At 41.1% G+C, this 27853-nt stretch overlaps 5 protein-coding genes and 1 long non-coding RNA gene across 9 annotated transcripts; 3 read left to right on the top strand and 3 right to left on the bottom strand.

Annotated features, from left to right (window-relative positions):
* Positions 1–36: 36 nt before the first annotated feature.
* On the top strand, positions 37–1957 carry cnpy2 (canopy FGF signaling regulator 2). The gene is made up of 6 exons (XM_049732658.2): positions 37–185; positions 263–475; positions 599–714; positions 962–1159; positions 1268–1364; positions 1443–1957. Exons 2-6 carry the CDS (start codon positions 376–378, stop codon positions 1484–1486), a joined length of 555 nt encoding a protein of 184 aa, XP_049588615.1. The 5' UTR covers positions 37–185; positions 263–375; the 3' UTR covers positions 1487–1957.
* Positions 1958–5128: 3171 nt separating this feature from the next.
* On the bottom strand, positions 5129–6566 carry LOC125976779 (uncharacterized). Its single transcript, XR_007484504.2, has 3 exons — positions 6499–6566; positions 6313–6411; positions 5129–5857 (listed from the first exon to the last, which is right to left on the bottom strand). It is a non-coding gene; the product is annotated as an uncharacterized lncRNA (long non-coding RNA).
* A 566-nt stretch (positions 6567–7132) lies between these two features.
* LOC125976777 (EEF1A lysine methyltransferase 3-like) lies at positions 7133–8892 on the bottom strand. The gene is made up of 3 exons (XM_049732657.2): positions 8657–8892; positions 8450–8561; positions 7133–8259 (listed from the first exon to the last, which is right to left on the bottom strand). The coding sequence occupies exons 1-3, from the start codon at positions 8816–8818 to the stop codon at positions 7862–7864; spliced, it is 672 nt and encodes a 223-aa protein (XP_049588614.1). The 5' UTR covers positions 8819–8892; the 3' UTR covers positions 7133–7861.
* Positions 8893–9586: 694 nt separating this feature from the next.
* Positions 9587–13661, bottom strand: stx16 (syntaxin 16). Of its 3 annotated transcripts, none has more exons than XM_049732654.1 (8): positions 13278–13661; positions 12344–12451; positions 12131–12271; positions 11776–11938; positions 11613–11701; positions 11189–11332; positions 11024–11104; positions 9587–10945 (listed from the first exon to the last, which is right to left on the bottom strand). In XM_049732654.1, exons 1-8 carry the CDS (start codon positions 13356–13358, stop codon positions 10844–10846), a joined length of 909 nt encoding a protein of 302 aa, XP_049588611.1. In that variant the 5' UTR covers positions 13359–13661; the 3' UTR covers positions 9587–10843. The 3 variants fall into 3 exon arrangements, with proteins under 3 accessions (XP_049588611.1, XP_049588610.1, XP_049588612.1); XM_049732653.1 differs by having other exon boundaries at positions 13233–13661; XM_049732655.2 differs by lacking the exon at positions 13278–13661 and adding an exon at positions 12556–13206.
* Positions 13662–14447: 786 nt separating this feature from the next.
* Positions 14448–20712, top strand: dgkab (diacylglycerol kinase, alpha b). 2 transcript variants are annotated; one of them, XM_049733237.1, is made up of 24 exons: positions 14448–14560; positions 14965–15044; positions 15276–15352; positions 15450–15591; positions 15946–16020; positions 16099–16148; positions 16252–16326; positions 16522–16638; positions 16748–16865; positions 17054–17142; positions 17305–17412; positions 17481–17579; positions 17652–17702; positions 17830–17903; positions 18054–18128; positions 18196–18281; positions 18354–18443; positions 18523–18683; positions 18762–18826; positions 18937–19027; positions 19096–19276; positions 19344–19464; positions 19552–19612; positions 20120–20712. In XM_049733237.1, the coding sequence occupies exons 2-24, from the start codon at positions 14972–14974 to the stop codon at positions 20198–20200; spliced, it is 2160 nt and encodes a 719-aa protein (XP_049589194.1). In that variant the 5' UTR covers positions 14448–14560; positions 14965–14971; the 3' UTR covers positions 20201–20712. The 2 variants fall into 2 exon arrangements, with proteins under 2 accessions (XP_049589194.1, XP_068508464.1); XM_068652363.1 differs by lacking the exons at positions 14448–14560; positions 14965–15044; positions 15276–15352; ... (1 more) ...; positions 15946–16020; positions 16748–16865.
* A 160-nt stretch (positions 20713–20872) lies between these two features.
* Positions 20873–27009, top strand: LOC125977070 (probable nuclear hormone receptor HR38). Its single transcript, XM_049733238.1, has 7 exons — positions 20873–21862; positions 23081–23874; positions 24226–24355; positions 24610–24773; positions 24938–25140; positions 25303–25481; positions 25565–27009. The coding sequence occupies exons 2-7, from the start codon at positions 23083–23085 to the stop codon at positions 25825–25827; spliced, it is 1731 nt and encodes a 576-aa protein (XP_049589195.1). The 5' UTR covers positions 20873–21862; positions 23081–23082; the 3' UTR covers positions 25828–27009.
* The last annotated feature ends 844 nt before the right edge of the window (positions 27010–27853 follow it).

Consider the following 27853-nt stretch of genomic DNA (forward strand, 5'->3'; position numbering starts at 1 on the left):
CATCAGTGTGTAGCTTTTCAGTATCAGCCTTTTATAAAACAGCCCAGAGATTTGGTTCTTGAGCGTCTTCCTGGCCACAGGGGTCGCTGTCTCCCATGTTGACGTATGACGTGGCAGGTTCTACGTCATCACATTTCGTCGAACAAGATGAGCGACCAACTCTTCCAAATCACCACCCGCATCTGGTGAGTCTCATCATAACTTTGCGCTGCCACGCCACTTTAAATATCTATTTCAGTAGCGATCGTGTAATTTGATGCAGGTTTTCTCACACTTGCTAAAAGGAAGCCGGCTAATTTCTTCAGCATCGTGAGCTTTTCTGCTTGACGTGACAGCCGACCCCCTGTCGTCATTATTGCGTTAAATTGATGCAACATGAGGAAAGTGGCTCTCCTGCTTTCAACCTGTGTGCTCTTCTTCCTCCTCCTGAGCACCTGCCGAACAGCCAAACAAGGTCAAGACATCCGATGTGGAGGTTGGTGTCTGCCTGCACGTTACATCATTTATGAATGTGCCTTTGATTGTGCAAATTGCATGTTTTATGAATGCTCCATTGTGTAAAAGCCAAATAGTAAATGGTCCTCGTACCCCCCCTCAGCTTGCAGGGCCCTGGTGGACGAGATGGAGTGGGCCATCTCCCAAGTTGACCCCAAGAAAATGATCCAGACAGGCTCGTTTCGAATCAATCCAGATGGTAGTCAGTCCATCAGGGAGGTCAGTATGCTATCTATTCATCTATCTTAACAGGAGAGAGTGAACTTTTGTGCTCAAGGACTGCATTCGATTTTTAAAATTGAAAGATGGCCAGGTCATTTTTAGTTATGGAAAAAAATATATTTTTTTTAAATACTAATTTTGTAGGAGGGAAACAAAAGAAATTTAATTTGAGGGAAAAAAGAACGAAAATACATAACTTTGAGATGATTGTGAATGGTCACCTTAACTACTACACTGCCGGCAGGTTCCTCTGGCACGCTCTGAGGGAAACCTCCTGGAGCTGTTGGAGAGCGTGTGTGAGAGGATGGAGGACTATGGCGAGCACTTAGACGATGCCACCACCAGGAAGTCTTACATTAGGGTCAAATCTCGCAACGGTGAGGCCATGGACCTCTCAGAGGCAACGCTGGATTCAAGAATCACCAGCAGTTTAAAATTTGCAGTGAGTACAATGCACTGAAGATTTTTTGTTATTGTGATTTATTAAAATTTATCATGAAAATGACTATATTGTGAGTGAGAAATAATTTATCTTGATGTCTTGTGGCAGTGTGAAGCCATTGCTGAGCAGCACGAAGACGAACTCATCGAATTCTTCTCTCATGAGACAGAAAATGTCAAAGACAAACTCTGCAGCAAGCGAACTGGTACATTTGCAAATTTACTTTTTCATACACAGAGTTTCATCAATTTTCTCACTGCATTCTACTTATATTCCCTGCCAGATCTTTGTGACCATGCTCTGAAAATCCCACACGATGAACTTTGACGTCCTCACGCCATGGCGGCCGTCTCTCTTCAGCTGATAATGGCCGGCTCACGCCATGGCGATGGAGGCGAAAATATAGTCATGTCTAAAAACTGCACAGATTTCAAATTTTGAGAAGTTGCTTTAGTCATGGAGTATAAGGGGATTGTGTTGACTTTTTGTTTTTAGTACCATTTCATCACCCCTTATATCTCTACCTCACATCAGCATTATCTCTTTAATTAGATTAGCACATTATTTTGACTGTGAAACTGTTCAAACTTAGTTGCAGGATATTTTATAACGTAAAACCGTCTGCTTTAGAATGCTTATAAAGAAATAGGAGAGGAAATATTATGACCCTTTGGATAAATTTGCTTGACTGTTGAATATGTTTCACAAGTGTTCACACCCACCAAATATTTTGCTGTCATTTTTCTACTATTTTCAATTGTATGAACCCAATTTTTGTATAAATGTCAGATTTCTGCATCTGTTTTTCCTCCATTATTAATATGCAATATTTGATCAATGCACTCCTGTCCACAGCTCAATTGCTTTACACAAGTCCTGCCCAAAATATCACCTCAACCCGTCATTGCTCATAAATGCTAAAGGTTTCATTTATACGATTCCTTATTTTCTACAGCTCACCCTCTAATAGTTACTAAAAACAACATATTACAATTAGTTATGTGGGTTTGATAGTTTATTTCAAATCTGTTTTGATGACATGGATATCATTCTGAAATCAAATGTAATCAGATAAGATGCAGAGATGGAGAATAACACAAACAACTTATAATACAAAAGCAGAATAAAAATTGATCAAACTAATAATTCACATTTATATTGACAATGTCAGGTGGTTATTACTGGAGCATAATATTTCAATGCCAAGCATCCAAATAAGATGTCATCAAACTGACCAAACATTGGATTTGGAGTATTTCATATTTTTTCGGATGTGTCATTTTATGGAACATGTTTTATGATTAATTCCTTTTTGAATGTGTAGGTTGAGGTCTAATAAAACCACATTGAGTAAATCATTTGGTACAACAGTAAAGTCTGCATATTTTCCCTATATTGTAATTGCACTACATGGTTTCCTCGTCTTTTGATGCCAACCCGTCATCCACAATTTGGTCCTTCTCACTCTGGTCACATTGTCTTTCATCTCCATCATCTTCTCCCTCTTTCTCACCTGTCGTGTTATTTTCAGCTTCAACCAGGCAATCGTCATCTGCTATAATAACCGTGTCCCCGGAGTCATGGCTGCTGGTGCTACTGCAAGACAGCGTGTCGTCCTCACGCCATGGCTGTGGCAATGCACAGGTGCCCTCTAACACCTCAGGTTCCTCAAAGACTTCCCCGTCCAAATCGACATCTGCATTCCCAGGATCCCAAAAGTCAAACATTTCTTCTTCTTCGTTCTCAGAGTCCGGCGCTGTATGTTTCCTGATGCGATTCACTGCGTCCCACAGTGAGTTGGGATATTCAAGCTCTGCACCTTCGGAGATACCAAGAGAGGCACTTTCATCTTCCTCAGGAGGAGGTGAATTTTCAGAAGGCAAAGAGTCCAGAGGAAGAAGACCAGAGAGACTGTCAGGTTCTCCAACAGGACAATCATGGTAGGCCGATTCAGTTTCTTCTTTTGATTCTTGTGGTGGAGTGAGAGTTTGGGGTTGAGCCTCATGGTTTGTTTCAGAAGGCAAGCTAGGAGATGATAGAAGGTCACGCTGACATTCAGTTGTCAGTTCCTCAAGACCTGCCAAGTCCTTGTTGTCCTCAGGTGACTCCACGTTAGGCTCTATCACCTTGACATCTAGTGCTTGGAAGTCCAAAGACTTGATCTCCTCATCCTCACTTTGATATGGGGTCACTTTATGAAAATGCTCTTCTGAATCATCTGTCTTGTTCTCTTCTTCAGTTTGAATGCAAATGAGTTGATGCTCAGCGTTGAGTTCTGCAGGATTGCCTTGGGATGTCCTGGAATTTGGATCTAGAAGCTCCAGAGCAGTATCAATGGCATCTTCATTGGCTGGGTCACATGCTAATTGCTGTTGTGCCACCAATTCATCTGTCCCATCATTGGAGGATACATCGCTGAGCTCACTATACTGTGAAGATTGCCCCTTTTCATCTTGGTCTTCCTCACTAAGCTCAAATTCAGGCATTGCAGTGGAATTAGTTACATCAGAAGGCAGAGTTGAAGGGTCAATCAGGGGAACCAAAGTTGGCAAATCTTCCAGCGATATGGTTTCCGGCTGAAGTGTGCAATCGGCAATCAGATCGAGAATGCCTAACTCAACATCTGGAGCTTCCTCAATCTCTGAGAAACACGGTAGCACCTGAGCAGCTAAAGGTGGTGGCATAAAACTAGGATTGGACTCTTCGGCTTCAACTAAGAGAGGATTTGAAAAAACAGGAAGTGGAGTGACATCATTGCTGATGTCACTGTGATTGGTTGATTCTTGAGTGAATCCACCTGGAGGAACCTCCATGTCAAACTGATCCACATTGTCTATTTCAGATTGGCCGTTAGTCCCATCTATGTTCAACACATTGAAGACCTGCTTCTGAGTTCCTGAAGAGTTATCAAAAGCAACGCTAGGACTTGTATCTTCACCGAATGTCGTATCCTTACTTTGTTCTTGTGACTGCTCCTGCTTGGTGGTTTCTTTTGATAGCTTCCCTTTCATTTCATTTTTGCTTGCTTCATCTAATCCCTTGTCTGCATCTTTCTTTTCAGATTGCTCCTCCAAAGATTCTCCTGCAGTATTTTCATTCATAAGAGTCGTTTTTGCTGTATGGTCCACGTTCAGGTTGTTCATTGGCAATAGATTTAATTCAATGTTTTGATCAGGAGGCAACTCTTGGCTAAGAAGACTGCAGGATTGGCTGGAAGAGGCAGGACTATGTTCCGGACTCGTTGTGGATCCCAAGAGGTGAACGTGTTCCTTCTTGGGAGACTCAATGAGTTCCATTTTGACAACAACGCATGTTGTGTCAATCACTAGAACATCTTTTTCCTCATCTGTTTCGGGGCCTTGTTTGATATCGAGTCTTCTTACTTCCATGCCAAGCGGACTCTTATTCTTTTTTGTGAAACTTGGCTCCCTCCACAAAGGATATTTGGCTGACGCTGACTGAGTGGCTCGTCTCTCAAATGTAGACTCTGCATTATTTAAGTTATTTGAGAAATTTTCTGTCTTGTCCGTCTTTTGCAGTTCTTCTGGCAGCCCAGTTTTTGTGCAACTTTGTGTCATCTTTGTAGGTTTGAGTTGCCTGTCCCCAAAGGTCAATGCAGACGTCGGTGTGAGTGCCTTATTGTCCACTTCATCTGCCACCTTGGATGTTTGGATATTTTCACCAATGCTAGGTGAGCATTTTCCAAGATCTGGATTTGGAGTGTTTGTTTGATCACTAACAGTCGTGGATGGGTGTTCTGTTGGACCTGCTATCCGAGACACTAAACAAAAAATTGTCAACCCACCTGTCTTCTTGTTCAATTTAAATTTCCGTCCTTCGATCACTTTGGGGGATGATTCTTGGATTATCTTTGTCATAACTTCTTGTGAGATTTGTGGACACGTCAAATCAGTGTGTGGAATATGTGCATTGTGAACTGGGTTCCTTTGGTAGCCTTCTAACTGGCTCCTGTCTGTTTTATCTTGCATCTTCTGCTGCCAATAGTGGGGCATAACTGATGAACCTTTATAGGGAGGAGGTGCAACATAACCCGGGGGCTGACTAAATATTCTCCTTTGGATCTTTGCATTGACGTCCATCATGTGGCTCATATCGAGGGCTTGAGCTGGACTATAGGTTTGTTGCTTGACCGCTTCTTCCCACGGTTCTGGATCATCTCTGGTGCTAGCACATTGTCCAACTTGCTGCATTGCTGCCGTACGAGACTCTAACCCAGTTCGTCTGTTCTCCAGGAACTTGTGGGAGGCCCCCCTAAGCTCCGCCTCCATCCGCCGCCTCCTTGGAAGGGAATGGCTGTAACGAGCAGCCCAGGCTTCCAGCTCTCGGTAGCTACTGCTGTCTCTCTTGGAAGACTCCCTGTAACGAACAAGATTGGAGGGCTCCCACCTCCTTTGCCATCCTTCTCTCTCATGGTGTGCTCCCACCACCTGTCCAGCTGTTCTAGCATCACAAGATCCAAAGTCTCGCATGTTCTGCTGAGAATGATGACCCCAAATAAAAGGTTGATGAGGAGAATTGGAAGGACACACCTGTGGCTCAGTCCAGGTGGTGCGATGCAGTAGAGTTCCTCCTGTTCTTGATCGAGGTAATGTCCAGTAGCTGGACTCTCTGACATAATTCCGCTGCTCGTCACGACTATCTGGAGGATAATATGCTGCCTGATGTCTTTCATGATGGCTGCGTGGATTTTTTAAAAAGGAGAGAAAAAATATCATAACCTAAGGTGAGCTTCCTTAATGCTATTTTCTTTCACTGCCAGATTTGGAACTGCACCAAAATATTTTGTTTCTAGTTTTTACTGTATTTTCTTCTTTTCATACCTTTTTATTTTTTTCCACAGCTGTATGACATTTGAAAATGTTAAAAGGTTACTTAAAAATGACCTGCATAGATTTAATGGTGGCCACTTTTTGACCCCAAAAAAATATATATTATATAAGGTCACATGGTTGGCTTTCATTTAGCAAAGAAAACAACTAAAAATGAAAAACTTCTCAATGTATTAATAAAGCACGCAAGCAAATATCATCTAATTCTCCGGGAAAGTCTGTCTCCAAAAACAAAACAAAACAAAAAATAAATAAAATAAACACCACCCCAGGCAATATTACTTACTGTATGTAAATACTTACTTATGTGTATAATTTCTGCCAGGCACTGTATCATATCTGGTGTACTGGGGCAGCAGCTCTTGAGTCTTGGGCCATAAATCCATAATATGCTCACTTGATCTAAAATATAAAAGAAAATATCGTGCTTTTGTGGCATAGCAGTTAATATATTTTAGGTTCTGTTTATTAAAAAAAATGATCACATACCTTCAGTTAATGATTATAATTTCCTCTCTGCTTGTGAAGTATGACATGAGAGGTCCAAATAGGACAACTTGTTTTAAAGAGGCGGGGGTGGTCAGTCTCCCTCCCACTCGACACACCCACCCGCACACACACTAGTGTGATGCCATCGGGTATTTCAAAACAGCTCAAATAGGCTCAATCTTTGTAAAACTAACATGTCACATTTTTTTTATGTATTTCAATTGTTTAATTTGTCATTAAGCTGCTATATTCATATAAATAGTCTCCATAGTATTTCATTACCTTTTCCTATTTACTGATGACTAAACGCCCTGCACAACGTGATCAAAGCTGCATGGAACTGTTGGGATCAATTGCTTTGTCGACTCGATTATAGCACAAGGCCAGCGGATGCCGTACCTCCCTTTTCTTCGGAACTCTCCAGCGTGACAAACAGGCTTTCCTTTGCTGAACAGAAAGTCAGTACATCAGCAGAGTGAGGGGGAGTGCGGATGAAGCATCAGGAGCAGACAGTGAGCCAGAGGCAGAACAATCTGTTGATGTCGACAGAATAGTTGGTGTGGAGGGAGTCATCATTGTTAGGGGTGGCAAATGTCTCAATTAAAAGAAGTAAAACATATAAAATACCAATACATTTGTTTTCATCATTCATTTTATTCAATCGTCATTTCAATAATGGTAACCGTAGCAACACTAGCATCAACACGAGTTCGAAAAATGTTTCAGCATAATAATGACTTAATTGTGCTCTCCATAAATGATCAATGTAATATATTGAAATGCCGATCCCTAATTTGAATATCAAATTATCACAATCTGACTGCTTTAACAATCAGTAAGAAGTAGTTATATAACTACAATCAGTATCTCCATCATGAAGATTATTTTCATTGTTTCTCAAGAGAATTAAGTAAATATTAACAAGTCAACATGAAATGTGGAATATGCTTTGTTTGTATTCAAGAAATGTAATCATAAAATCCAGCCATTCATTTTGCCCTATTTACTCTGGGGTGGAGTACAATCCAAACTGGTCGCCGGGCAATTGCAGGGCACATAAAAACTGACAACCATTCACACTCACACCTAATTTAATCTAAAATGATCCAATTTTGGAATGTGGAAGAAAAGCAGAGTATCTGCAGGAAACGCACATAAGCTTGACGAGAACATGCAAAATCCACACAGGAAGTGCTGAGTAGCGATTCAAACCCAGACCCTTTCAAATGTGAGACAGATGTAGTACCGACTACAAAGAAATGTAAACTTACTTTTTAAAAATTATGATATAAAAGTGACAATGTGACATTTGCTCCTTATCCAAAATTGTTAAATCATATCCTTGCTAAAAATGTCGGTGCTCTTAACGGGCTTTTCTAGAAGATGCTCTATAAATATTAATGTTTAGATTGTCATAGCGGTGCACAAGTTGTACATTAAATCTTGTTGGCAGATGCTCTTTGAAAAAACTTGCCGTCTTGTGCTCTTTCCGCATTTTGCAGGAGAGGTAAACCACACCTTTTTTCCTGCACAAATGAGCCAGCGTGTCCACTAACAGCGGAAACATCTTGGGGATGTAAACGATATCTGCGCCCAGCACCAGGTCCCAGTCTGAGGGGAACTTCATGTGGTCCTCACCCCAGGACAGAGGGAGGACAGTGGGAGGGGCAGATGGCCAACCGCTGGATGGCATGTTGGCACAGACATTGGCCTCAAGCTGTGGAAGAGTCATGGGAAGGTCAGTGAGGGTCACATCTGCACCTAGAAGTCAACAGAAATAATCATTTGTATTTATGATATAGAAATTGGATATTTACATTCATGCTTTAAGTGACCGAGGTTTCTTCTCAATCGCACAATGTGTTTTTTTTTTAAATGATCTGACGTGACGTCACAGGCGCGCTCAACTGAGGTAACGGCCTGTCACACTGAGTGTTACCACATCACATACCGAGGCGAGCAGCCACAATCCCAACAACACCAGTTCCCGATCCCAGTTCGATGACGCGTCTCCCACGCCACTCCACACTATGCCCCTCAAAGTATCGACACAATTGTACTGCCTGCAAGTGCGCACACACGCACATACGCACGCAGGTGCAAAGTTAAAGATTGCATTTTTGCAAAGTCGACATGAGGTCATAAAAGTAATACTTACGGATTCCCACACTAGAGCAGCCACGCCGAGGTTTGCACCGAATAACTGTATGATGCTCAGCTCCTGTCCCATTACGTTATAAACGCTGTCCTTAGAAAAGGTGTCAGTGAACAAACACTCATCAGCGGGAAAAGGGTCATCGTCATTCATGCAACAGCTCATCGTGCTTGCTTGATTGATGGAAAGAAGAAAATTGTTTCGGGTAAAAAAAAAAAAAAAAAAAAAAAAAAAAAAAACGAAAAAAAAAACAAGAAAAAAAATACAAGTTTAAAGTCCTGTCCAGTTCATTTCCTGGGTCAACTAGCATTAGCTATTTAGCTAGCTCAGCTCGTCAATGGGCATTTCGGCGAACAGCGGAGGCTTGAACTTGATGGATGCCATCCGATTCTTCATAAGATGCGAATTGACACCTCGGTGTATTAAACACACTATTTGCAATGCATTTGTTAAAATTAACAGTTAGTTTTTGAATGACTGGTGGACTTTTATTTTGAAAGGCTAATCATGTTTATGTTCCGGGCCAGACGAGGGTAAGTACAGACACTGTCACCACGTGTACACTGTACACGTATTCAAATTTCCTCAGTGTACACTGTACACGTATTCAATTTTCTTCAGTAAATTTATGACCGAAACAGTACATGCGATGGTCCTCGTTTAACGCGGAACTGTATGTAAGTCGAACAGCTTAACAGGTGATACATTTATGCACTGTCTTTAGATGGGTAGAAAGTTCAAGCTCTAATTCAACCCCTTATAAATTGGGGCCAGACCAAAAATTGCATTCAAAAGTGACCCCCCCCCAATTTTAACTTGCGTATTAATCCTACTGTTGTAATTCCTTTTCATATCACTTAGTATCCCTACTTGTCTACACTGGGATACAAATTCATAGTTGTCATAATTTAAAAAAACTTAACAGCACTCAAATCAAGCTACGCCATCATCGCACGTTTATTTTCTTTAGAAAAAAAATCTCCATACGAGTACCACTTGCACTTTTTTTCCACACACACAATTTCACATTAATGACAGAAATGGTTTAACATATATATTTTAAAAATGCATTGAAAAGCTTCTTCAAACACTAAGAGACTCTCGTGACGTGTCGAATGCTTGCTTGACAATGACAAGTGCTTTCAACACGAGGGTGGGAGAAGCTCCAGTTCTGGCATTGCAGAATGTGACTTTTACACTACCCTCCAAGGGTTGACAAAAAAATGGCGGCTTTGACAATGTTTAAGAGGGCCACCGATGATGGCGGCTAGTCACTAAGCAGCTCATTTACACTGTTGAGGACACAAGCTGAGAAGCAACTGGGGTGGTGTGTGTTGTTCAAGGACACTTGTGACAGGGGTCACGCTGACCCAACAGTGGAGTACAGATTCGTCAAATAAAGCTCTTCAGCATATCAGTCTTTATAGATCAACAGAGCAAGAACAAAATAATACCAGACTAACATAATTCTGTCTCCATGGGTTGTCTGGGATGGATCACATTTATTCTGAGTGGAGTGATGAACAAGAAAATTTAAGTTACTTGTTTTACCTAACATACAGTATTTGTGCTCCTGTTGATCATTTGTAGTTTTAAAAAATAAATAATTCTTTTCATCATACAGATGACAGTAGTTTAACATGTAACACCTTCCTCTTGCTCACGACTCAAGAATGTGCAAACTGCAGTTCATAAAAGATAGCACTTAATGCAGCGACCACGAAAAACAAAAAAGACTTTGATTCGGATGACAATGGCTGATTTTAAAATGACGGAATGGATCAGGCCAGCAGCGATACTTGCAACCACTTGATTCAATCAGAACATAAAAATGTTACATGATCAAAATTTAAACCCCATTTTCACTTTGAAAGTAAGCAGAAACCACTCTGCCGCACCAACATATCACGCTTGTCCTGTGCCGTAAAGTGTTTTGTCTTGAGAAAGATGTACAGACACGCAAACATGGTGAAGTATCAGCCTCCTCGGCAAATACACATGAGTCACAATCATACTTGCTTGTTTCTTTGATTTAAAAAAACAAAACAACAACATCTTGGTACAGCCCAAAGCACACCAGGAAACCGACATGAAATTTCATGATTCCTGCTTGGTGTGGAGGCCTGTCGACTTGGTTTTGAGCAGAGGTCCACAACAAACACTCACACAGAGAGCAAAAGGAATGTAAGATTAAAACTTGGTTGAAAAAAGAATAATAATTAGAACCATGACTATGACAAAGAGGATCAAAATGACCAGCATCTTCCTGTTTTTCTTCTGGTACTGCTCTGCCTGCAAAGCAGAAAACATCAGATGCATTTCAGCTCCCGCGTGTCAAAAGTACGTATCGGCGGTCGACTTGGTTTTTACCTTTTGTAATTGTTTCAAGCCTTCATCTGTTTTGACACCCGCTTGCTCCACATTGAAGTCGATTCTGTCCAGAACGGTGCCCTGGAGGAACAACAGCAGAAAATGTGACCGCTCGAATTTGGAATTTAGGTGCTATGATTAGGCTTCTTCTTTTGATGTCGTTACCTGCTCCACCACCATTCCGGCCAAATCCCGGAAAATCTCATTCAGATCAGAGATGGACTGAACAATCTGTCTGATTTCTCGCTCTCGCTCTTCTACCATGACTGTGTTCTGCTCAACCAGCATCAGCTGGTCATCTGTGAAGCCCTGAAACGTAACCGTTGGATGGGGGAAAAACATTTGAATGGAACAATGTATGCAACTGTATGCTAGTTTTAAAGAATTAATATTTAGTGTCATTTTCTGTGAATAGTGGAGGGATTGCACTGCTTCACTTTCTCTCATGAGTCACTAACGTTTGGACTAATGTTTGTTTTTCTGCTTTTATTTATTTGCATGCAGTTCACCTGTGCAAATAATCCCCAGCCGACATGACGCCGGGCCATATGACATCACTTTAGTTAGCGATTCCACTTGAGTTACACACCTTGTCATACAAAGCTAGATCTTCGTCCTCTTCCATTAATGGTCCTGAGTCAAAAAAGTGCTTTGATCGCTCCTCGCGATTCTTCATACCTGCAAGAAAATTTCACATGTATTCAACATTCTTAAGCAAACAACTCAGCGACAGATCGAATAACAAATCGTACGTTTTAAGTAGCTGGACTGCGTGTGCCTGAAATTGAGGGACAGTTCCTGTAGACTCTGCGCCAGCGACGAGACCACGTTTCTCAGTAGCCGCTCCTCCTGCTCGGTGCAGTGGCCACAGCGAGACTGCAGGCCCGTTACGGCTCGCTGACATCGATGGAACATCTGTAGTACGAAAGGAACCGTGAGCATTTTAGCTGCGGACCTTAGGACAGAGTTGTGTTTCCCGGACACGTATTTCACGTCTCAAGGCACACGACCAGACAAAAATTGCACAAAATAAGTTACAAAACTTGACTGCACTTTCTGCCATCATAAAGCAGAAGAGCATTTAATAATTCTGGCCAAGCTGCATACCTGCGTGATCTCCTGTGTTGTGATTTCGATTGCATGCTCCTCTTCACTGCTGTCATCCAGCGTGGGCCGATTCATGTGCTTGTCGTGAAGCAAAGCCAGATCCTTCATCTTCTGGCGAACCCGTGAGATTTCATAGTGGATCTGAAAGGTATTCAAAGAGGAGGCTTCAGCGCAGTCACACGATGTGGATGAGTTCTGGAAATTTGTATTTACCTCGTCAATGCCCTCTATCCATTTGGGGGGCAACTTCCTGGTGAAGCCGACGGCTGCTTCGGGATCTAGGCTGATTCCCGACACCAACGCCATCCGATCGTCAGTCAACTTGAAAACAAAAAAATTCTCAATTTCTATAATACAGGCTGAATTGAGTACATTACTCAAAGTATCGGGGGGAATAATTGTACCAGGAATAAAAACAATGGTACCTCATCAAGTTCCTAGATTGATTGGCAGATAGCAGTGAGGTTCAATCCAAGAGAAGGTAAGAAGAAAATGGAGAGGACAGAAGCAGAACATAAGTGAGCCCCAGCAATGACCACCAAGCAAGGCTTACCACAAATAATATACAGTGGAAGTTTAACATTGGAGAATCCTAAAAATTATTTTGGGAAAAATAAATATCCACAATCTTAAAATTTACCGGCATAAAGAGCTACTTTTTTTAAACAGTTAAACATTTACAACAGCCAAAGCATACTACAAACACATACAGACAACATGACATCAAAAATCAATTTTAGATGGCCACAGTTTATTTGCATGTACAGGACAATCGCAGAAAAATCAAGAACACAAATAATGAAGCGTAAGAGCCTTGCAGTGGTCTACTGCTTTTTCAGTGCAGAAAGCACTTGGCTCATCATGTGAATGCTCATTACCACAATAAATACACTTATCTCTTGGCCAGGAAAATCGTTGTTTTTAAACTAATATCATTCCTGAGGTGAAATACCGTGGTAACGACATAACAATAACAGGTACCTAAATGACATTTACGAGACAGCCATTCTACTCTAATTTGGCTAGCACAGCACAACTGGCTATAATAATGCAAACACACAAACACAGTAAATAAATGTCAAAAACGATGCAGACCACTCACCGCAGCATTGCTACGTGTACTCAGACGGGGGTCGTTTGTACTCACTTGCTCAGCCAATATCTGCCGGTTTTGGATCGCATTGTTCCGCATTAACAAGAAGGCATCTGTCAGACGCCGAGTGGCCATGACTCGATAGCTACGAGTTTTAAACACTGACTACTGAAAAGTGTGTGCGGCTCGGCTATGTCTAGCTATCTTTAGCTTTAGCCTTGCTCGTGAAAAACAATGAGGGGGAACTCGAGGTAAAACGCCAACAGGACAGTAGAGCGTTGTAATGCGACCTATTTAGTTCCAATACATTACGCCATATTGAACAAACATGACCCCCACGAAAATACTGATTTATTGTCAAATTAGCGACGTCGGTCCTCTTGAGACTGATACCGGAAGACGCATTCACCTGCATCTGCGTAAAGTCGTTCTTATTCTATTATGTTAAAATGGCACTACAACTAAAATACAGCGCGACCTACTGGGCGGAAAAATATCAACACTGTCATTTGAAAATAAAATAAAATAAAATATTTACTTATTTTAAAATAATAATTTATAAACAAGGCGTTACTTTCCAATTACCCTGTAGATTCTACAGATTCTAAACGTGATGTCACTGGATGAAATAGATATATTATTGGTTGCACAAGTGACTCTCTCTAGTCTTTCTTTGTGGAGTTTGCATGTGCTTCCCTTGCTTGACAAGGTTTTCCTAGGGTGCTCCAATTTCCTCCTACATGCATTCATAATTCAAGACTCCAAGTTGTCCATAGGTGTGAACGAGAGTGTGACTGGATGCTTGATCAGGTAAGAAGCTATCAATACCCAACAATTACTGTCGTCTATGGTGTGAAAACACCTTTCATCAACGACAATGCTGTAATTGCATGTGGTGGTTATTGTTCAGGTTTGGAATTGGCTTTTCTTTCTTCAAGTATTTAAATTGCCCTACTCTGTTATCAAACAAGACTTTCACTTTTTAACAGTTGTAAAATGCTGAGTCAACATTTCTTGTTAAAAGCAGCATTGGTAATTCTGTTTTGTATTGGTTTATTTCACCATTACTGTATAAGCAAATAATAAACCCTTTTTGTAAAATGGTACTCATTTTATTTTTGATTCATACGTTTGTCTATAAATGGAAAAGAAAATCAGTCCTTGCATTATCTTCATGAATTCCCAATGAGAGGGTTGGCACTCACAGTCATCATGTGGTAACAGACTCCTCCTCCTGCTGCATGTTTAATCCCTGACATCCTTTAATACCGAGGCAGACTGGACAGTGGCCTGTTGCTGAGCAGAGCTCCATGATCACAAAATCAAGCTGAGACAAGGTGAGCAGCTTGGATGGGTTGAGCTTCATGGGTCTAAAACATGTGCAGAAGAGTCAATTTATTCTAATGTATTGTTTGTCTGTTCTCTTGTCTCTCATTTTAAATGTTACATTAATTCACATGATTTTGATGGACATTTGCCATGTATAATTTGAAGTTGTCTTTGTATACTTTGGTGAAAACCGCTTTCTTGATGCAAACATTTCACTGGGTTGTTTTACAACTGAACCAACTGGGGTGTGTTCAACTTACTACTTTTGTGTCTGGTTTGAGGAATGGAGGGGAACCAGTTTAAGGAGTCAGTTACAAAGCCCGGAAATTAAAGCCTGTGAACTACATATGTGGCTCTTTGCAAGTGTAAAAATTCTCTTTTCCATGTTTTTGTGTTGCTGTGTCTCCCTCAGATAAAACATGGCCTCCTCTGAGGATACAGGAAGTACTCTAACACCTGTGGATTTTATCCAGCTGCAAGAATACATGCAATGTAAGTGTCACTGTTTGAATATTTTAATAATCAGAAGTGATGTTAGACTGTTTTAAGATGTAAACAATGAGTCACCCCCCAAAAAAATATTTTAATATGTACTGGTATGAATATAAACATTAGCAGGGGTTGCGTGTTACAGCATTTTTTTGTTTTCAAACTATGGATAGAATGGAAATTTTAGTAAAGCAATTGACTTTTTTTTTTTTTTTTTAACTTATGTTTTGGCAGACAGCAATTTGAAGGTGAAAGACGTTATCAAGGAGTTTCAAAATGGAGGCCGGCTGGCCCAGCACAGCTCTGGAGAGGTTAGTTATACAGATCGGCTTTTCTTTCACAACAATATGTGCAGCCCCCTCAGTGTCATGACACCTTTGTTTGATTTTTTTTTTTTTGGGGGGTCAGTATGTGGATGCAGAAGGATTGAGCCTCTTCCTCAAGACTTATCTAGAAGTCGATGACTTTCCTGCAGATTTATGCCAGCGGCTTTTCCGTTATTTCCAAAATGTTGAGCAGAATGGCTCCACGAAAACAACCCAGGCCAAAGGTGAATAAATAGATGGCTGATGCACTTGCACACCACAAATCTGCATCTCTGCACTCCACTTCACCTAGGGTATTATTTTCCTCATTTCAAAAATTTATTTTAACCATAATACCTCCCCATTCATTCCCAGTGGGACATTCAACATAAGGATTCACATCATAGTTCCCATTTGAAAAAAAAAAGCAATTCACTGAAGTAACAATTTCAACTCCCCAAACATAAGTTTTCATTCCGTTTAGTTATCAATTATATTATTCCATAGCATTCAATATCATTCCATATGCAATCACATAGTGTAGAGTATTTGTTTGACTTGACATTCACTTTATGAATAATTTCTTGTGTTTCTGTCAGGCGGTGTGCTTCTCCGTGACATGTCCTGTTACTTCTCAGTGCTGGAGGAAGGGCAGCCACGGGAGAAGCTGGAATGTTGGTTACCTTCTAAATGTTTTGCTATGCATTTCATCTCGTGAGAAATAATGTTTTTTTTTTCGTGTGTGTTTTCAGTTACTTTCAAACTTTATGACAAAGATGGTAATGGACACTTGGATAGCGCTGTAAGTTTTTCTAATCACAATCTATGTTCTCTGTAAAAACTGTTCCAATGAATGGACTCTTTAAGAAACACAAATGGGTTTTTTGTTTTTGTTTCTCTGTCAGGAAGTAGATCGGATCATCACACAGATGATGCGAGCGGCTGATTACCTCGGCTGGGACGTGACTGAGCTCAGAACTGTAGGAGCACTCTTTTTGTTACATAGGGCTAATTAGTGGACTGGACACAGAGGTCACTTTCCCTAAGCAAAAAATATTCACGGTTCTGTTTGCAAGCTGTCATACTGTATGTCGATGATACGAAAGTAAAACATTTCAGGGTACCACCCTAGTCAAAAGCCATTGACGCAAAACATTTTTTCTGCGTGTGTCTAGGTGCTCAAGGACATGATGACAGCAATTGATGTGGATGCCAGCGGTACTGTCACACTGGAGGAATGGCTGAAGGGAGGCATGAACAATGTGCCTTTACTTGTTCTGCTTGGACTGAAGGTAAACCAAAACATGGCTCATTCCTGACCTTGCTACAGTTCCCCTGTCTTTTTATTCCTCCTCCACAAAGTAGCAGCGCTTCCTTAAGTGTTTGCTTCCCCACCCATAGGTGCCGCAAAGGGATGGGCAGCATATTTGGAGAATGAAGAATTTTAACAAACCGGCCTACTGTTGTGTGTGTCAGAGCATGCTGCTTGGTCTCAGGAAGCAGGGACTCTGTTGCACCCGTAAGAGCACCAAGACTCTATTGGAACTCAAAATAGAATGCGAGACAATGTTAAAGTTATTTCAGTTTGTTTGAGTCTCGGGGAAGAACCAAATTATTATTTTGAACTGAAAAAGTTGGGGGAAATTCTTCTATTGAAAATTTTGTGTGATTTGTTTCAATAATAGTTTTGATGTTCTCTACCCTCAGGTTGCAAGTATACTGCCCATAGTCATTGTTCCAACAAGAACGTTGAACCTTGTGCTCCTACTTTTGTCAAAAAAAAACAGGAACTGAGGGTGAGAAGCCTGAGAACTATTTCCTTCCTCGAACTTTGCTTTTAAATATCGTTTACCACCCAAAAGTATTTTCATAATTGGCCACCCTAAATAAATATTCACATCACTATCACACATACATACAAAGTTGAATGAAGATAAAGTCATCAACTTTTGCCTCAGGTGCCATCTCACGACTGGGTCAGATCCGACCGCAGCTCCAAGTGTCAAGTTTGCAAAAGGAAGATTAAAACTTTAGCTGGAAGACGTTGTGTGTGGTGCCATCAGATGGTGAGAAAATGTTACTGGATTATAAAGAATAACAACAATATATTGACACGGCTGTGTTTTCTTTTAAGCGCCATGATGAGTGCGTCTATACCGGACTGTCCACCTGCAACTGTGGACCATTGAAAGATCATATCCTCCCACCATGGGCCATCTATCCTCATTCCAAGGTAGAACGCCAAACTCTGCTACATTGTATTCCTGCATAGTTAAGTTCATTGTTTGTCTTGTGTTTCCTCAAGGAACAGGACACCGATCTGTTGAGCGTGACTCCTGATGGGAACATCTTACAGGTCATCACCTTTTTTCATACGTGTCCTGCACATATCACTTAATGAAGGAATTAAAAAACTTTTGTATAAGAATGGCAAGACCATTTTGAAATATATGTAAAGATTGAGAAATGTTTTTTTTCCTCAGATTGTCCCGATTCCTGACATTCACCCACTGCTGGTATTCGTAAACCCAAAAAGTGGAGGAAACCAGGGTGAAAAGTGAGTTCACATCAGGTATATTCAGATGGTAGCAATTATTTTGACCATTTGGTGGAATTCCCCTTTTCGTATCATGCAGAGCGATACACACACAACAGTTAGGAACACTTCCAAAATGTGTTCATTTTATTATGTGTGGTTCCTCGACAGAGTTCTCTGTAAATTTCAGTACCTGCTGAATCCACGTCAAGTGTACAACCTATCAAATGGAGGTCCCACCCCTGGGTAAAAAACACACTTCCATGTTACAATTGTGTGTACTTTTCTGAACAATATATATATTTTTTTCCAGACTCCATTTCTTCCGCAAGCTTCCCGACTACAAGATCTTGGCATGCGGAGGAGATGGCACAGCTGGGTGGATTTTGGATGCTATCGGTGCAGTAATATTTGCTTTAGAAGACGTTTCACATGCGTGATCATAAAGTATGCACGTGTTTGTGTTTTCAGACAAAGCTGACCTCCAGGTGAATCCGCAAGTAGCCATCCTGCCCTTGGGTACCGGCAATGACCTGGCTCGCTGTCTGCGCTGGGGTGCAGGTAAAAACATCAAACTCAGGCAAACATTGATTCATATGCAATTTGACCGGTCATGCATATTTCCTGCTTCTCTTCTAAGGCTATGAGGGGTCCGATCTGAGAAAGATTCTGAAGGATATTGAGTCAAGTGAGCTGATTCAAATGGACCGCTGGAGCATTCAGGTGACACCAGAGGATCCTAAACAAGAGGGAGACCCTGTGCCCTACCAGATCATCAATAACTACTTCTCAGTAGGATCGGTGAGTTATACTCTGTAGTGTTGCAATATTTGAACTTGAGTTGTAAGCTGATTTTTTTTATTTCTTCTCATTGAGCAGGATGCTTCTGTTGCTCATCGTTTCCACTCCATGAGAGAAAAATATCCTCAAAAGTTCAACAGCAGGTGAGGATGATGGACTGAGTGTTGTTTAAAAAAATATCCGTGAGGTGGCAAGTTCCCATGTCACTGTTTGCTATACTTAATAAAACACTTTTTCTTCTAATGTTGAAAAGAATGAAAAACAAGTTTTGGTATTTGGAGTTTGCCACATCTGAGACCCTTCGTTCGTCTTGCAAGAACTTCACAGAGTGTCTCACCATTGAGGTGAAAGTTTTTCTGACAGCCATGTGACCTTTTTAGATAGCACCATTCATTCATTCTTTGTTGAACAGTGCTGTGGTAAAAGTCTGGACCTGAGCACCACGTCGCTCTCGTGCATCGCTGTCCTCAACATACCCAGCATCTACGGAGGCTCCAACCTGTGGGGCGAGTCCAGTAATCCAGATGGTCCACCACGTGTACAAAGCGATGAAGTCATTACTGATCCAGAAGTTCTTAAGACAACAGTACAAGGTGGGTTTGTTTTACATTACCATTCTAAAACTGTTTCAAGAGACTTTTCGACTTGAAATCTTTACAGACATGACCGATAAGCGTCTGGAGGTGGTAGGCTTGGAAGGGATGATAGAAATGGGTCAGATCTACACTGGACTGAAGAGCGCCGGGCACCGATTGGCACAGGCGTCCCAAATTACAATAAGGTGGTGTGCTTTTATCCTTAACACCTAAATAGTTGCCTTAAAGTAGAACAATTAATTAACCTTGCCACTCCTGCCTCGCTAAAATAGGACGTTGAAAACCCTGCCCATGCAAATTGACGGAGAGCCGTGGTTGCAACCTCCTTGTACAGTAAGTCTATTTTCAGAGTCACTCATAAATTCACTGAGATAGAAGCTTTGTAATGTAATCATGTGTTTGTGCATTTATTTTAATAGTAGTGTGGTCAAATAAAATAATATCAAACTAAATTACAAACTCCAGCAGTGTAATAGAGGCCATTGCAAATAAACGGATAAATAACAAATCTGAAAATAAGTCATTGGTTAATTTTTTAAAAAATTGCATATTTTGTTCGCCACCAGGGTGCGACATACACCTCATTTCAGGCATTTCCTTACACTCAAATACATTCCGATTCAGGGTCAAAGGAATCGCGCATTTACTTTAATTGATAAGAACATCAATCAACATTGAATAAGTTTGACTATTTTGACTGCTTTATCACACAAGTGAGCAATACTTTTGGGATAAAAAGCATCCACCGTGTGCCGTTTATAGCATAGTACATCATGTATCATTCCAAACAATTTACTTTTTGACTCAAGCCAAGCCACCTGTTGTATTCCTTTATTCCAGATCCACATAACTCACAAGAACCAAGCTAACATGTTAATGGGTCCACCGGCAAAGTCATCCGGTTTCTTCAACTTCAAGTAGAAACTATTTTTGTTTCCACAGAGGGACCCTGGATGGCAGTATTCCATAAACAACGCAGAGATACTCTGTGTTCTTCTAGATAACATTTTATGTCTGCTTTCTTTCCCTGATTTTCTAAACTGTTGCAATTGTACTAGTAAGGACTGTTGGCAATTTTAAACAATGCAACCTTTTGTTGTGATTGAAATACATTTTCTCAACACAAGCACATGGAAAAAGTACATTTACATGTGGCTTTATGGTTAAATCGATATTTTATTGGGTTTTATAGCTTTCGAATGACATGCTTACTTGCACTTAATGTATTGTATGATTATATTTATTTATGTATTTTAATTGACAGAATGGGGGAAATTGTTAAATGACCTTAACTCAGTGGACCTTTTGGTGTGATGCTACTGTTATCTTACCCTGTGTTCTTGTCTCCCATGTTTTGTTTTTCTTTTTTCAGCCAGGCAATATCTGTAAAGATTACAATGAAGTAAATATGTAGCTCTTGGTTTTAAACACTATTTATACACATGCTTGTGAATTATGTTTCCCTTTCATGTGGCCTGCCAATTGAATATCGTAATGCTTATCTCTCCTGGCAGAATTTCAGGAGACGTGCTTGGCAGAATGCATGGGTGGGGAAGGAGGACTAATCCAGAGTTAGTGAGGAAAAGAAGCATGGAGGAGGATTAATCCGAAGTAAATGAGAGGGAAAGTGGAACTTTACGTGGGAGGTTTAAGAAATTTAGAAGAGCCTAACTATAGGAGCAGACGTTTTAAATGGGAGCATACATGTTTGTCAAACTATACAAAACAATGCGTTCTCCTCAAACATTCTGTCTGATCAATTAGAATTGATGTCATTAAATATTGGAGAATATAAATGTATCATTAAAATTGACTTGCATGATTAGAGAAACATTACACACTGATCTTCATATTTATAAGTTCATTAGCAAAACAATTTCTTCTCACACTGAACAATCACTCGCACTCTAAAGAGAAACTGGATCGCACCCTGGCATCCCCTGAGAGGGTTCAAGTGCGCTTTGTATTAACTGCTTGGGACTAAGTTATGACATTAACTCATGCTTCAATTGTTGCTGACAAACGGGCATTTACAGCTGTGGCAGTGCCGGCCATTATGCAACAGTGTACGACAATGCAATTAAGCATCTCTTTAATTGGGGAGTATATCACTTAGTGCAATCAAGTGGGGTTTTTTTTCTGCGTGTGTGAAATGTCTGACATAAAAAGTCTTATCTTCTTGCAAACAGCTCTATTTTTACTGACGTCCATTAATAGTCCCACGTGAGCAGCAAGTTAGTGCTTTATATTTAGACCGCGAAGCGCATGGGCGTTTGCGTCAGTGGAATCCCGTGAATGCGTCACTCATATGACGTCTGTGGCGATTGCCGCATGATTGGCTGTGAACCGGAAACCAGCCCTCCTCTCCTACCACCGTTTTAGGCACGGTCCCGCCTTGTAGTCTCCACAGCGTGATAAAACAAGCTGCACATGGTGAGTCCCGCGTCGATCTGAACTGATGCGTGTGTGCGTGAGTGTGTGCGCGCGCGCTTGTGTGAGTGGGCGTGTGCATCAGCGGGGCCTATAAAGTTTATACTTGGAATACATGACCAACATCAGAATTTGGATATTTACGTGAATCAGGTCAGTGTTTGATATATATCACTTGTAATAGTGCTTTTTGCATCATATTATTCATATTTTATACCAAAGATGATACATGACTATAAAATCCCCTCCAAAAAACAAAACATCTTGGTCCTCATGCAGATGAAGTATGATTTGAAGTAAACTGAAATGATGCTATTGATTATGCAGTATGTGTTTGCAGAGTTTAGGGAAGCCTTTTTCGCAAAGTTCCCTTTAAAGTGAGTCTAAGCCCAAGTCTAAATTGCAAAAGCCACGTTTTAACCTTCAAACCACATGACTTTCCTCTACTGTCCTCACCATGTCCCGAATCGATTCCCAAACACACACCTGTGCAAGTACGTGCATAACCAGGCTTTGCCACCTTTCTCACTTCAGATGGCACTGGGCCCTTCCTGTAATACAATCTGCAGCACTCCCTGGTTTAGTCCCTGTGAAAGAGGGTTGCCCTCCACTCAAGGAGTTCTTAAGAACATGACCAGCCAGTAACACAATATCTGACAGCATCTGACGGCTCCACCGGGCCAACGTCTACATTTTCTAAAGAAGGCTGAGATGCCTTGAAGCCAAGAAGGCATAATGGGAAATAAGGCATTCAAGGGGGTAATAAAGGAAACAGAAGGCGGGTTAGGATTACTGACTATGAGGAAAACCTAGTGGCCTCTCCGGACAAACAAACCGGGATCTGGTTTCAAAACAAAATTTTCCCATAGGAAATAATGGAAGCAGAAATAATCTTTTCCAGGCTCAAGTGTCACATTTGTTGAACCAACTGTTCAGGAAATGTCTTAAGTAACAATTGGATACAAGTAGTAACAATTGGGTACGAGTATAAAATGAAGTTTGCTACTGTTAATATTCTGACATAAAAGCAACACACAGTCTTTAAGTCCGAGAGTTTGAGTTGTCATTACGACAACACCAATACCATCCACTGTGTAGAATCCGTACTGGGGACATTGTAATTTCCTAGGGATGTTGTAGAACCGATCATATAAAAATGCAAATACTTGTAGAGATAAATAGAAAAAAAAAAAATCATGTTGATATACTGACCTGTATTTGAGTGATTTAGGGCCGAACTCCTCCGACGTCATAACTAAGATGCTTGTGCGGCAGTTTTGCATATGCAACTTTTTTAAAGCATGACCACACCAGACTTGTTTTACCCTTGAGTTTTGTTCGAGTGCTAACTGATGTCATTGTGTGCCCCAGCGATGCCCTGTGTACAAACGCAGCACGTATCCCTGACCCATGACACCCACTTTGGCTCTGACCTCTTAAACCCTGACCCGGGCGCCAAGTTGGCGATGGACATCGGTAGCCAGAAGGAGCAGCTGTCCACGTCGTTGTTACCCAGCATCAATACCTTAGTGGGAAACGGCTACATAGGGGAGTTTGATGCTTTTTCCTGCAAGATTCCCGCCTCGGCTTCCACGTCTACACTATCGTTTGGCCAGAGTTCGGTCGCTGAAAGTTTGGACTGCCAAATGCAGAACCAAGCCTATAAACTGGATGACCTCCAAGTGTATGGCTGTTACCCAGGCTCATTTACACTCAGTTGCATCGATGAGACTCTGTCGTCCTGCGGCTCTGACTACTACGGCAGTCCAGGCTATCCTGCCGCTTCCCCCCCAGCAACGGGCTTTCAAACACTCTGTGCACCTCTATGGGATTCCACTTTTAGCGCCTACAACTCAGCACCTCAAGCTGATAAACAGCCCTCGTTTTTCCCCTTCAGCCCCGCACCGGAGCAGCACTCTCCCGTGCTGCCCCACCAGGATGCTCCATTCGGTCAGGACGATGCTTTTTTCATGTCTCCTCAGCAGCAAGTGTCTTCGCTCCTTTGCCCCGTTATGTCTATAGAACACGGCGCCAGGCTCGTGGAGGGCTCTGCCAAAATCCACAACCCGGCTCTGAGCGAGGGCCGCTGTGCCGTGTGCGGAGACAATGCATCCTGTCAGCACTACGGAGTCCGTACTTGTGAAGGCTGCAAAGGTTTCTTCAAAGTGAGTAGAAGGAAGATAATAGATTGTTTTTATATTCAATTATAAACACCTTCGAAACTGCTAAAAGGGAAGCGATAACTAAAACCATAATAAAAAAAATACTAATAAAATAAAAATACAATAAAAAAATACATAAAAACTAAACAATAAATAAAAGAAAAAAGAAAAATTCTTCATACATTTTTATTGACTGTTTGACACAATTCATCTCCCAGTCCATTCTGAATAGTCCGAGGTGACCACATATGGTTCCTTGCCCAATAAAGGGCTACTATTGTTCCTGTAATTTTAGCATGATAAACAATCCATCCGTAGTTATTTTTATATATTTTTTCTTTTTTTCCCTGACAGCGAACTGTGCAGAAAAATGCAAAATATGTTTGCTTGGCTAACAAAGACTGCCCAGTGGACAAGAGGAGGAGGAACCGCTGTCAGTTCTGCCGTTTCCAAAAATGCCTTACAGTGGGAATGGTTAAAGAAGGTAACGTAACGTCATCCTCGCTTGGACTTTTCACTGACTAACGCATGATGATGGCCAAACCATGGTTTGTAATGACAATCTTGTGAAACCAAAGCTTGGAATGAAAGACACATGTTAGATGAGATTTACAATGCCAGCTGCAGAAAGAAATGGATATACTCTAGCAGCTGTTTTTTTTTCCAAGTGTCTAGTGCAGCTATGTGAAGGACGCATGCATGCACTTGAAGTCTTCCTCTCATCCTTTATGTCTCTAGTTGTTCGGACAGACAGCCTGAAAGGTCGCCGAGGGCGTCTGCCATCCAAGCCCAAGACGGTAGCCGAGGCTTCCTCCACCACCCCCAGTGTCAACATCATTTCCTTGCTAGTACGTGCGCATTTAGATTCCAACCCGAGTATCGGCAAGCTTGACTACTCCAAGGTAAGTGCTCATGTCTTGCCACGCTTTCTGGTTGCTATTTTGCATGCAGGGCCATTTCATAAAATTTAATTTAATTTAATTTAATTTAATTTAATTTAATTTAATTTAATTTAATTTAATTTATATGTGATATATGTGTACATTTGCCTCCTCTTGCTCCTCAGTACCAGGAAACCGTGGACAAGGTGTCGGAGAAGGAGGATGCTGGTGACATCCAGCAGTTCTATGACCTACTAACCGGCTCATTGGAGGTCATAAAAACCTGGGCTGAAACCATCCCGGCATTCTCTGACTTTTGCACAGAGGACCAGCAGCTACTTCTTGAGTCTGCCTTTGTTGAGTTGTTCATCCTACGCCTGGCATACAGGTTGGTTGCATTTAAGAACCAATGTAGCTTTTTGTGTTATTACTTGAGCTGGAGGATGAATCAGATTCAGACCGACGTTACAAGAGATGAATCCAAGTATAATGAATGCAGCACTTTTTAATACATTATATCATTTCATTCCAATGATTTTCAATTTTCCAGATCCAATCCAGAAAAGCACAAACTGATCTTCTGTAACGGCGTGGTCCTCCACCGACTGCAGTGTGTTCGTAGTTTCGGGGACTGGATCGACTCCATCATGGATTTCTCCCAGAGCCTCCACCGAATGAACTTAGACGTCTCTCTGTTTGCGTGCCTTTCAGCCCTCGTCATCATCACCGGTTCGGCCGTTTCTTTCCTTTTCATACTCATTGCTTATATGCCAGAATGGTGTTTCTCATGCCGTGACGTCTTTGACTCTTAGATCGGCACGGCCTCAAAGAACCCAAACGTGTTGAAGACTTCCAGACCAACCTCATCTCATCTTTAAGGGCGCACGTGAATGGAAACCGATCGGAAGCGAGCCGAACCCAACCCAGTTATCTCTCTCGGCTTCTGGGTAAGCTCCCGGATCTCAGGACTCTTTGCACACAGGGCCTGCAGCGCATCTTCTACCTAAAACTGGAGAACCGTGTCCCCCCTCCACCTATTGTGGAGAAAATCTTTATGGATATCCTCCCATTCTGAATCCAAATGAACTCATAAGGAGATGGGAACGCACCTTATATGATTTTTGTTCTTTTGCTGGTGCTAAAAAGCACTTTACCTGTCAACTAATATATGGGACCTTATCTACAGCGGCGAGCTTTAAAGATGCATGCAGAATCTTTACGGAACCGTAGTGGTGTAATATAGCAACCAAGCACTCTGGAGAAATAATGTCCAGTGTGAGACATCTTCATGGATGTGTTTGGGTACTACGAAGAGAGCTGAACTGATATTAGTGGTCATATATTTTGTGTGCATATAAAAAGACTTTATTGCTGTGCTAAATGTGTAGATGTTGCCATGCTATGCAACTCAAAACAATGTTAGCATTGCAGTGTCAGTGATGGTAGCTAAAAGCCAAGACACAATTTGCTCAAGAGGTTTCTTGGTCTGTTGGTTGCACTCAAAAAAGAAACACAACCAGATGAACCTGTTACAGAATCAAGAGAGACACACAACAATGGTTGCAGAAATGTTCTTTCACCTCTTTTGAGAAAACCGTAACAATCCTTATCGCCTTAAATGAAAGAAAATGTTTGGTCATTACTTTCTTGTTGCTGTTTCTAACATCTTTTAAAAATCTATACAGTTTACACGCAATGAGTAGTGAGGGGGAAAAAAGTGCCTTTGCAAGAACTCCTTAACTTCTTCTCCTAAGCTGATGCGACCCAATGTCAGTGTCATTCCTACGATGACAAATTTAAATTTAGCCATCACTATAAAAGCTTTTGACAAAAAAGTGCCTCAAGCATATGAAAGTGTGAGTGTATCAAGTAAGTCAGTGTTGTGGTTGACAAATGAATTTGTACGTGATTCAAAAGACTTACAATTTGAATGTGAGGATCATGCATGGTCAAATATTTCTTTTTTTTTTTTTTTTTAACTTGTTGCTCCTGAAACTGCTCCAATCAATGCATGTTTGTGTCTGATTAATGTCTTTCACACCATTCTGTTATGTGGTCCTTTCTTGTTATTTGACCATGCAAATATCTTGAAAAATGTCCCCGAAATGTTGGGAGAAAACTGTGGACAGCTGAGATCTTCATAAATAATGCTCAAGCCGATACAATAGACTTCCTTCTACATTCACAGAGAAAAGTGATTTTCATGATGCAAAAGTAATCACACGGAGTAGATTTGATAATAAATTCTGAAAACATGTTACCGAGTGTTTTTATTTGAATCGATTCTCGTGATCATATCGATCACTTTTGCACGTGTTCTTGAAATTACACTCACTTTAAGAAACCTGACATAACTTCAAGCATTTTGTCAGAAAAAATATTTACATTTATGTTTCTAATTTTCATCGTGTTATGTGAGTCGGTGGATGTCGTTAGGCTTAACTCTGTGAAATCAGTTGTCATTTTTGAAATGTATTTGTTAAACAGAAGAAGACACTGTGTTACTGTTCCCAGCCACGCGACACTTGATCCTACGGTCCGCTGCCATATGGTCGTCTGAGCTTTGCTTCTGGCAGACTGAGTGGAAACAGCGTAGACATGAAAAATAGATTGCACTGAGTTTTCTTCTCTTCTTTATCAAACCAAAGCGAACCCTCAGTCATCAATTGGTGACTTGAATATTGGTAGTTGAAAGTTTGCCACTTCAGATTTGTCAGATTACCCCAAACGGTGTTTGAAAAGCTGAGGGCACTGTCTTTCATACCCAACTCATTCTCTTGAGGACTGGATTGTCCATATTGCATTCTTCAAAGACCAACACACACATACACACATTAGTTTTTGTTTTTTTTCCTTATCCATGTCATCTGGATTTGTTCCCTGCCTCTAAACTTAAGATCTCTGCTCTGACATACAACACTCAGCATTGGTGGACTGGAATTATGTTCACACTCAATATATGTGTGTATGATGCATGCATGTGACTTGTTTATGTGACTTGGCTGTCATAGTGATATATATACATGTATATATGTATATATATATATACCAGCACTCCTTCACATGTAGAGTCAAGAAATATAGATATGATGTATGACCTT

The sequence above is a fragment of the Syngnathus scovelli genome, chromosome 11, assembly GCF_024217435.2.
Source record: "Syngnathus scovelli strain Florida chromosome 11, RoL_Ssco_1.2, whole genome shotgun sequence".
Classification (NCBI taxonomy): Eukaryota; Metazoa; Chordata; class Actinopteri; order Syngnathiformes; family Syngnathidae; genus Syngnathus; species Syngnathus scovelli.

Coding starts and splice junctions, on each gene's coding strand:
- stx16 (XM_049732653.1), bottom strand. CDS start 13,358: ATGGCCACTCGGCGTCTGACAGATGCCTTCTTGTTAATGCGGAACAAT. Junction 12,272..12,343: donor GGATAGAGGGCATTGACGAG/GTAAATACAAAT, acceptor AATACCTTTCAG/ATCCACTATGAAATCTCACG. Junction 10,946..11,023: donor GCTTGAAACAATTACAAAAG/GTAAAAACCAAG, acceptor TCTGCTTTGCAG/GCAGAGCAGTACCAGAAGAA.
- LOC125976777 (XM_049732657.2), bottom strand. CDS start 8,818: ATGAGCTGTTGCATGAATGACGATGACCCTTTTCCCGCTGATGAGTGT. Junction 8,562..8,656: donor CTGCTCTAGTGTGGGAATCC/GTAAGTATTACT, acceptor GCGCACTTGCAG/GCAGTACAATTGTGTCGATA. Junction 8,260..8,449: donor GATTGTGGCTGCTCGCCTCG/GTATGTGATGTG, acceptor GTTGACTTCTAG/GTGCAGATGTGACCCTCACT.
- cnpy2 (XM_049732658.2), top strand. CDS start 376: ATGAGGAAAGTGGCTCTCCTGCTTTCAACCTGTGTGCTCTTCTTCCTC. Junction 476..598: donor TCAAGACATCCGATGTGGAG/GTTGGTGTCTGC, acceptor ACCCCCCCTCAG/CTTGCAGGGCCCTGGTGGAC. Junction 1,160..1,267: donor CCAGCAGTTTAAAATTTGCA/GTGAGTACAATG, acceptor GTCTTGTGGCAG/TGTGAAGCCATTGCTGAGCA.
- LOC125977070 (XM_049733238.1), top strand. CDS start 23,083: ATGCCCTGTGTACAAACGCAGCACGTATCCCTGACCCATGACACCCAC. Junction 23,875..24,225: donor GCTGCAAAGGTTTCTTCAAA/GTGAGTAGAAGG, acceptor TTTCCCTGACAG/CGAACTGTGCAGAAAAATGC. Junction 24,774..24,937: donor GCAAGCTTGACTACTCCAAG/GTAAGTGCTCAT, acceptor CTTGCTCCTCAG/TACCAGGAAACCGTGGACAA.
- dgkab (XM_049733237.1), top strand. CDS start 14,972: ATGGCCTCCTCTGAGGATACAGGAAGTACTCTAACACCTGTGGATTTT. Junction 15,353..15,449: donor CCCAGCACAGCTCTGGAGAG/GTTAGTTATACA, acceptor TTGGGGGGTCAG/TATGTGGATGCAGAAGGATT. Junction 17,143..17,304: donor AAAAAAAACAGGAACTGAGG/GTGAGAAGCCTG, acceptor CTTTTGCCTCAG/GTGCCATCTCACGACTGGGT.